At 32.5% G+C, this 9,855-nt stretch overlaps 1 protein-coding gene across 1 annotated transcript in view; it reads left to right on the top strand.

The window, feature by feature from the left end:
• Positions 1–1,171: 1,171 nt before the first annotated feature.
• Got2 (glutamate oxaloacetate transaminase 2) overlaps positions 1,172–9,855 on the top strand; it is a 74,140-nt gene continuing 65,456 nt past the window's right edge. Inside the window, exons 1-2 of the mRNA XM_035357158.2 lie at positions 1,172–1,350; positions 9,573–9,729. Coding sequence (XP_035213049.1) covers positions 1,262–1,350; positions 9,573–9,729 — 246 coding nt within the window. The 5' untranslated portion in view covers positions 1,172–1,261. The remainder of the gene's footprint in view (positions 1,351–9,572; positions 9,730–9,855) is intronic.

The following is a 9,855-nucleotide window of genomic DNA, read 5'->3' as shown; positions in this document are numbered from 1 at the left end:
TTACGAGAAGTCAGAATGACACTGACGTCACTCCACTGCTCTGATTACGAACTGGAGGTCTCTGACCTAGGGACCTTGGTGTTACACCGCTTAACTCCGATCAGTCTCTTCAAACAAATATGTAAAATTTCTCCAAATTTTCATAAAATCATATTCAATAAATAAGTATATAATATTTTTCTAGTGTATTTTCTCTATGTTGCATCTCAAAAATAACTCTTAAAAAAGTACTCTCTTGCTCTCGATAAATATTAATCACACAACTCTTAACCAAAGAACAAAAATATGAACATAAAACATGATTTTGTAAATATACATTTGATATCAAAACACATATTTATTCACATAGTTTCTTTTCATTTCTGGTGTTTTAATGTGTGCACCTTGTTATGACAGCATTCATGTATTATTTCCTGACACTGTGTGAATCCGAGCGGTCAGGGTGCATCCTTCTCCTTCTACAAGTTGTAATTCTGGTTTTGAGACTAGCTGTATATTTAGCACGATTGTATTTCGGTTATATCTCATGTGAAGTTTTTAAAGAATTTGGTCTTTCTATAACTTATCAGAAATCTTTACATTCCGTGACACAGATTTGTATCAAAATTTAGCTTTCTCTTCACCTCAATGCTTAGCTTAGAGTTATCTTTCGATCACTTACTGTTTCTAGAAGAATACGTTTTATCAACTAATGCTGTATTTCGTGGATTTTCTTAAGAATAAACTTTATAAAACTAAAATAATACCGAGACTCACGATTTTCGCTTATTTAAAAAGAAACTCTCAACGTAACTATCAAGTTGTGAGTGAATGTTTATTTTTGTTTGCTTAGCAAAACATATTAATAGCTTTTATGAAAACAGGCACAAAATTGTCATTTTTTTCAAACTGATGGGACGTTAAGAAATTCCCGAAAAACGGTGTTGTTCAGTACAGAACGGAATTTAAACCACATAAGTATTATGTAGTGGGCAGTCTAGTAATCTGATAATTTCTAAATAATGTAATTAAAGAAAAATGAAATACAATAACTATTATAAAATAAAATAATTATAATTATAGCATTCTTTTTATATTTTGATGATTAAAATGCATCTAGAAATCCCGCCAATAGCAAAATCGCATTCGATTGGAGAATCACGAGAAGGTATACTGAGGATTTCCAGTGGCTCACCTTCCTTTCCTCTGTGACCTTTCCTCGCATTTGAAATCACCCTGCTGCTTACCGCGAAATTTTTCAGTGTCATCAAATTAGTTTAACATGGCATTGTCTTCAATTAATCCAATTTTATTTTCAAATTTTATAAAATGTACGCCATGCGCATTTATTAGCTGTTTAAACCGGCAAAGGTAATTTGAAATCTTTTCTCTCTATTGGAATTGCGAGGTATTTCAAGTTTCGTTTGAGTGCTTAGGTTTATAATTTAAAAAAAGGCTAAATAATTTTTGTAATAATTTTAATTCTGAACTATATTGAATACTTTTATTGCATCAATGATTCGAAAAACAGCTCAAAATGTGTATTAAAAAATGTGATGAAAGTCATTGAAAGAGAGTATAACATGAAAATTTAAGTTCGTTGGATGTTAGGAAGTAAATCAATGAACCATTATTTGTGATCAATAATTTTATTACATGGAGCCCGGTATTGTAAGATTATATATATATATCTATATATATATGCACTGTTTATCCTATGAATATGAAATAACACCAGAACTGTCGGTCTTTGGAATAATACTTTCTTGGGGAATTTCCTGAGAGAAACTGGCTCGTTTTTACATGACTTGGGGATAGTATCTTTTCCATATTCTTATAATTGTACCTGGTGCAATCTGCCATCATTCAGCTATCTTAACCAACCAATAGCTCATTCAAAATTTGCTGCACATCCTAAGGCTAGCAGTCCATAAATACTGTGCAGCATTTATATGCAGTTTACCAGGACTGCAAACAAAATAATCTCAATATACGCACACACACACACACACACACATATATACGTGTATGTATATATACGTGTTTGTGTGTGTGTGTGTATATATATATTGATTGAGATTTTGCAACATGCACGTATGACTGTAACTTGCAGCATGATAAATGCAGTGCGAACACCTGTGCAGGAAATAAGGCTAGCAGGCAATCATTGCCTTATAAGATTAAGACATTTCTCTCTCCTTTCCCAATATCTTTCTTTGAAACAAATTTCATGTGCTATAAATATATTTCAGTTGCTCTCGGCTGCTGTCTACTGCTCTTGTGTGCTAACCATCCTCAGTGGCAAAACTGGATTCTCTGTTCCAGAAACTTGCACAGTCATAACTTTATCATACTTGAATAATCATCCTGTATCTAACCTGATTTGTGTAATATGTTCACTAAACCAAAAACTGCTAAATGCTTAACTGTTTCAACAATATTTATTATAAAATCTGCTGAAATTTCTAAGTCTCATTCTATATGAAAATTAAGAAACAATTCCTGAATTCTTAATTGCATATTCTATGTTAAAAAAGGCATAATTGCATATTCTATGGTATAGAATATAATATATAAATTGTGTAATATATAACATGACATTATTTTGCTTAGAAACAATAGGCAAACATCTAAAAAGTTCTCTGCTTGAGTTATGCAGTCACGTTTTTGTTGAATTTGTGTAATTTCAGTGTTTTGTTATTTTGGCCTTTTTTGATATATGCAATTAAGAATTCAGGAATTGTTTCTTAATTTTCATACAGAATGAGAGACTTAGCAATTTCAGCAGCTTTTTAATAAAAGTTGCTGAAATGGTTAAGCATTTAACAGTTTGGGTAAAATCCTAGGAGAGCCCAGACCTTTGGTGACCAACTGGGGAAGTGCGCACAGCTTCGCACGCTTCTCAAAATTGCCAACTTGAAAACAGCAAGTCAAAGAACTGCACAAACTCAGTATCCATGTACATATCAACCTATTTTCACTTAAAAAACATCAGAGAATTGCACACTTCCTTGACTTGTTCATGTACACATTGGTACGCGCCATAACCAAAATCATTCGCGCAAATGGTGTGGGCTGTGCTAGGATCCAACCACAGTTTTTGATTTAGTGAAAATATTATACAAATCAGGTTAGAATTCAAACTGAGACTGGAACACAAAGCAGTATTGTCAAAAATATTAAAATGACTAATCACTAGATCTCTTCCAAACTTGTTGCAGAATTTTGTTAATAATGTGAAAAATTTGTTAATACAAAAGCTTACACCAGGAATCTGATCTGTTAGTAATATCTGCCGAATGCTTTAACAGGTCTTTTTTCTAATTTAATGTGACTTACTGAAGGTTCCAAGGTTTAAATGTTGTCTTAACTCTTGCTTTGATAAAGGCCATAATCTGTTTCACTTAAACATCTAAAATGCCCGTATGTATGTATTTTTGTTGCAGTGGATTTCCTTCACCCATACTAAGTAGAATGTTACAGCACTGACATTAACTTACTTAAACAAAAACTTCTCTCTCGGGGTTTTCATGCTCTTTCACCACTGTGTGCATTTTCCCGTAGGGTAGCATTGCAACTTTGGGCATCAACAGCTAAACAGAGAAGAAGGAAGGTGCATTCAGGTAACAGAACTACTTTTATTCACTTGAAAAGAATAATTGGCATGTCATGTAACAACAACCAAAAGCAATGAACCATGCACTAATGTGATGGGGGGAAAGCACCAGGTAGAAAATAATTCGGGCAACCTTCTGATATCTGAACGATCGAGCATTTTGGGCAACTTTGATGTGGAGGAGTTAAATCAAAATCAAGTTGCTTGGTGACTTAATCCCTTACTTGCGACATGTTTCCATCATTTTGCAGTTTTCACACTGCATTTTGCTGGCATTATTTTTTTTTTAAATTTGCTCGATCGACCCTTTTTTTTTTTTTTTTTAAATTTGCTGACATTCTTTCAGTTTAAAAATTCATTCTATTCAACAATATCTGAATGATAACATTAAATGTGATCACATTAATCAGTGCCTACTGTATGAGGAATCAGAATTTGCAGTTCTAGCATAAGGTAATATTTTAGCTAATTTAACATCTGTCATTAGAATATTTTTACAAACTTTTATGCAGAAGTTCATGCAGTCTTTTTGGTAATTTGAAATCTAGAATTTTTTCACATATTCTGTCATTCTTGTTGATTCTAAGTTGGCCATAGAGGCAATAGCTCTTCAATAGCACTCTGAGCATCCTGTTATATAAAAAAATACAACAAGATATCGAGGAACTAAGTAGAAATAGTAAAACAGTATAATTTCACTAGATACCATTCTACATAGATATTTATGGTAATGAAAAAGCAGATCTCTTGGCAAAGAGGGGTACAAAGTTATTGAACAGAGTTCCATACCTTTGGATTCACTTAGAAGAAGTATTTGAGAGAATTTTATGTCAGCTTACAACACAAAACTATCAATTAAATTGAAAGGTAAGCTCTGGAAAAATACCAGGAATGACTAGAATGAGTTCAGTCGCAGGTCACATAGAGATGCTGTGGCTAATATCTGACTGCCTACAGGGCACCACTGCTTAGACGGACATGTTGGTAGAATAGGCGTACAGACTGAAAGCCAATGCTGTACTTGTAAAACAGATACTATGAATAAGCAGTACTTGCTCATCTGGTCCGGACCGTGACCCTAAGTTACAACATAATGGTGATGTTCTCCATCTGTAAATTTTATGTGTTAATTTTTTTAGTATTGTAAAGATTCTAGTGCTGTAATTCTTAAGTGTTTTTAAAATTTTCATGATGTAATTTTAATGTAATTTTGAATTTAATGTTTTTATGGCAGCTGGCCTGATGTAAATTGATTGATTTCTGAATAAAGCTATAAGAAACACATTCATTCTATAATAACTTGATAACATTAACTGACAAGTTGATCACAATAAGAGATGCATTTTCCATGTTTCTGTATAGAAAGGGGTGGGACTACAGCAATTCAATAACAATATCTTAATGGTAACATTAAATGTGATCATATTAAGTGGTATATCAGAATTTTCAATTCTAGAATAAGGTAATATTTTAGCTAATTTAACATCTGTCATTAGAGTGTTTTTTTTTTTTTTTATTTTATTTTATTTTTTTAATATGGAGAAGCTCAAATACTATCAGAAGCAGATTTTCACTCCAACAGTAAAACATGAAGAAAAGCTATGACATTAGAAAGCTTGTGGCTCATTGAAACTATGTTGTTAACTTTATTTATGGCATAAGGAATCAGTAGAAGCATACGTGTAATGTCTGATACCACCCTTCCTCTTGTATTTGAGGGAAAAAGCTTCTTCAACTCCCTCTGGCGATTGATTGCTGCAGGAAAGGAGTCAGTTAGGGTTTCGACAACGCCGGGGGTGGCTGCACGATTATCACAGGCGTGCACTCACCATAAGTTTTTGATAGAACTACACGATAGTATGCAGACATGTACTTCTCCAATTGACTTTAATTAATGTTACTCATATGTAAATATCTTGTAACATAATCAACTACTTATTTATGTAAAATAATGTGCGAAAGAAGTCCCATTATTGGATTACCACCAAGGGCAGCTAACTGTAAGGTTGGTTCTTTACATTGCTGTCATCTGTGCTGGTAATCCATTAATGGGACTTCTTTCACACATTATTTTATTTATATATAAGAAGTAGTTGATTATGTTACAAGATAGTTATATGTCATTAACATTAACTAATGTCAATTGGAGAAATACATGCCTGCATACTATCATATAGTTCTATCAAAAACTTACAGTGAGTGCGCACTTTTGATCCACCCCCGGCGTTGTCCAAACCTTAACAGTATGTATTACAATATGTATGTTTTGAAATGAAATTTGAAATTACGAGTTCAGAATCTTAACTTGCAAAATAATTCTAAATTTTTGATAGTGACCCTGAACATATTACTTTCAGTGTGTGAATCTGGTTGTTGTCCTGAAAGAGTTCAGAGCATCCAGATTTAAACCACAGACTGAGAACAGTTGCACTTTTCTTAGAAATACAGTACAAAGTCCGTAATCCGGACTCGTCGGGACTTCGGCGATTCCGGTTAGGGGTTTTTCCAGATTATAGATCATCAGTGTAAATCTGGTAAGATGGCATGCAGAAATGATACAATTAAAAATATGAAATCGTAATTTATGAAATAAAGAACAATTATGATCTAAAGGGTATCAAAATTTACAAAAAAAGCTTAATATTTATTTATTTACTTTATTAAATATTTCTTTCAATGTAAGTTGTTTTAAGATGCTTCCACAAAAAATTCAAAATGTTTTTTTTTCTTGTGTCATATATAGCGGACTTTCCAGTGCCATACTTCTCGCATAATTTTGAGACGGGATAGGCTTTTATCCATTTTTTGCAGTAATTCCACTTTTTGTTTAATGGACATCGAAACATGCTTTCGCTGTGTAGATCCTTTGGCAGCTCCAGAATTGAAAACTCTTTTTGACATAATTGAAAGTTCAAGCTTAATTTTTATAAAATTGTTCTAACAGTCTGCAAAAAATAATAAGCCAGATCCAATTAGAAGATTAAGGAACAGCGCAATCTGCAACATTAACTGAAATGCCTTAGATCTTACCTAGCTTATACTGTCAGTTATACATTAAACGCGCATGCATAAACGCATTGTACGTTTACACATGTGCATAAAGTTTGTAGCTTTGAAGTCCGGATTATAGGTCATTCCGGATTATGGATGTCTGGATTACAGACTTTGTACTCTACTTTGTGATGCTAAATTTAGGAAAAATTCAATTGTAGTTTGGGTGAAGAAATTTCTTCATGAAACTGTCAGTCTAAGTTATGTTGTTTTCTTATATACTGTATTTCTGCATCTATTTTTCCACTCTTTTTTTTTTTTTTTTTTTTTTTTTTATCAAAAGGAAAATTACATATCTGAGAATTTTTCCTTTGGAAAATGCAAAACAACATAAATTAGATAGGCCATTGTAATAAAGAAGCAAAGAAACTTGTTGAACGAGAAGAAGGGATCTTTCGAGGCTTAGCTTACATACGATTAATCAGAACCTGCTAATATGCCATGAATTTATTGATGTATTTTAGCAATGAAATGTGTTTTTGACATTGACAAATGGATAAAACAGATTTTTTATTTCTGGCAAATATTCTTTTGCCAGAAATAAATAAAGAATAATAATTTAATGCAATCAAATTCAATTGATTGCATTAAGTTATTACTCTTTGAAACTTGCCTTACCCTTCATATTAATTCTACTAAATAAGATGACTTCTGTCAAATCATTTGCTAGTTTTTATAACTAATATTTTATGACTTTACATTTCCATTGCATTTTCTGGAAAAGTACCATATACCTAGAAATAATGGATATTACTTCTTCATTTCTTAACAAAATCTAGTAAGCACATGATGCATAAAGTAAAAGTTAACATAAGATATCAAACATAATCCCAAGAATTTTCTGTGGAGAAAGTGTTAACTAAAAGAAAATAGGGGAAATAAAAAAAAGGAAAAAGTAGGTTTAATTGGGAAAGGAAAGGAAGTCTCGTCTTTCTAGAAAAATTTGGAGCAACTTCTGGGGTTGCCAAAAGCTCGCAAATAGAGTCAGGTGGTATTTTTATTGATGTTGTTGGCAAGTACCGGCTAATTTCAGTTTTATAACCTTTTGTTTTTTCAGTAAGGCTGGGACTAGGCATTTGTTTTCCTCTATCTGCAGGTATTAAATTTTTCTGCCCAGTGCCTCGTAAATTCTAAAAACTTTCCAAATTCTTCTGCCTAGAGTGGTCACACCGCTTGCACTGCCTTTGGTACATCTCTCCTTCTTGCTTAATAAAACTTTCAAAGGTTCATTTTGAAGGATTTGTAATACATTTATGCTTAGAGGAAAGTGAATCAAGTTTGAAGATAGGCAGGTAGCTAAAGGAGTTAAGGAAGTTCAGCTAAAGAAGTTATGTAAGTTCAGAAGTGTTAGGAAAATGAAAATTTTTCAATGCCTTTGAAGGTTCTAAGTACTTTAAGCATAATCAAAAATGGCAAGATGCTAAAACTAAAAATGTCTGTGTACATGTACCTTGAAGCAGAAATCAAAATTTGATTTAATATTGTTTAAGAACATAACTTATTATCCCGTTTAAGTAATTCTGCTATGTTTTTATAGATAACAGTAGTCAACTACTGATTCAGTTTTGCTGTTAGCAAACTCAGATTTAGCAAAATTGGATGTTATTATGATGTTCACTATTGAAATTTCCTGACGTATCTGAAATATATATGTTAAATTTTAAACTATTTAATCTGTTGGTATTTTCTATTAAGAGGATGTCGCTTAGCACCAAACATAAACATTGGCATGAAATCTAATTAGATGGCAGTACCTTAATAATAAATAAAGCTTCAGAAAAAAAAAAAAAAAAAAAAAAAGAAAGAAAAAGAAAAAAGAAATACTTGTAACAGCAATAGTGTATCACATAGTCTAAGGTGCACAGTACTGAAGCTGTACAATTCTTTGATCGTTTTCAAGTAAAACATATCGCTGTGCATATTGTTGTCCTCATGTATACACCAATCTGTTTTTTCATAACACGTTGATTGCGGCGCCGAATTTGCTGTCTTTTCCGTTCAGCCAGCAGTGAGCTAAGCCGTATTTTTGTTTAGAATGTTTCAAAACATTTCATTAAAACTAAATTTGATCACATTTCATTGAGACTATATTTATTTCTTAACTTTAATACTGTCGGTCCAGTAGACCGACGCCAGCCCAACAAAAATTCCAGTGCCAGTCCCCAGGGACCGATGCCGGCCACATGGAAAGTTCACTGCCAGGGACCGACGCTGGCCACACGGAAAATTCACTGCCGGTCCTCAGGGACAGACGTGGCACTCAACATGTTAAAAAGTCATTAGAGCGTTGCACTAATTCGGTATCGTGCACAACCTGGGCATTGCAAATATTAAATATTGCTCAGCTATTCCATTCATTGTATGAACAGGCTCCCACATTTCAGGACTGGTGACCTGATACCAGTAAAGTACCATTCCACTTTATAAATTTCTCTTTCCTGTTACTAAGACTACCCTGCAAAGATTAATACCAAATAATTGCACCTTTGGAAAATAGTTATATAGTAATACCATATTATCTATTTTTGGAAAATAGCCATATAATAATGTCAATTTTAACCATATGGGATTGTAATTGTATTGTATCATGATTTTCATTTGATTGAAAGTGTTAAAAATGTACATTGAAATACCATATTGGTTGATAATAGTTGCAGCATGCAAAGAAAACTGTTTCTTGTTCAATTGTTTAAAATCCATTATGTGAAATATAGGACAAATAACTATTTTTTTCAAATTTCTTTCCATAGCATGTAGTGTTAAAAAGAAAGTACATTGTATCATACATTATTGCTCTCTAATCATGATTACTGGGTGCACTGTATATGCAAAGTATACATTTGAATTAAATGTGTGAAGTTTATTGTTTGTTGCAAAAAATATTCTTGTATTTTTTCTAAATCCTATAAAAATATATTCTCTTTAGCTCCTGGTGGTCACATGTTGAAATGGGTCCTCCTGATGCAATTTTAGGAATAACAGAAGCTTACAAAAAAGATACCAATCCAAAAAAAGTTAATTTAGGCGTAGGTGCATATCGGGATGATAGTGGAAAACCTTATGTATTACCTAGTGTCAAAGCAGTACGTATTCATTTATACTTAGAAATGAAATTTTAAATTATTAATTTAACTATAAATAACAATTATTTTCATTATGATATGTGCATTCAAATAGGTTTTATAAGTGTCATCCTCTGAATGTAAATC

This window comes from Stegodyphus dumicola, chromosome 10, assembly GCF_044657685.1.
Source record: "Stegodyphus dumicola isolate Sdum_Otavi_A_Nest chromosome 10, ASM4465768v1".
NCBI classification, from domain to species: Eukaryota; Metazoa; Arthropoda; class Arachnida; order Araneae; family Eresidae; genus Stegodyphus; species Stegodyphus dumicola.
The sequence above is the reverse complement of the archived record's forward strand: the minus strand, read 5'-3'. Positions and strand labels throughout refer to the sequence as shown.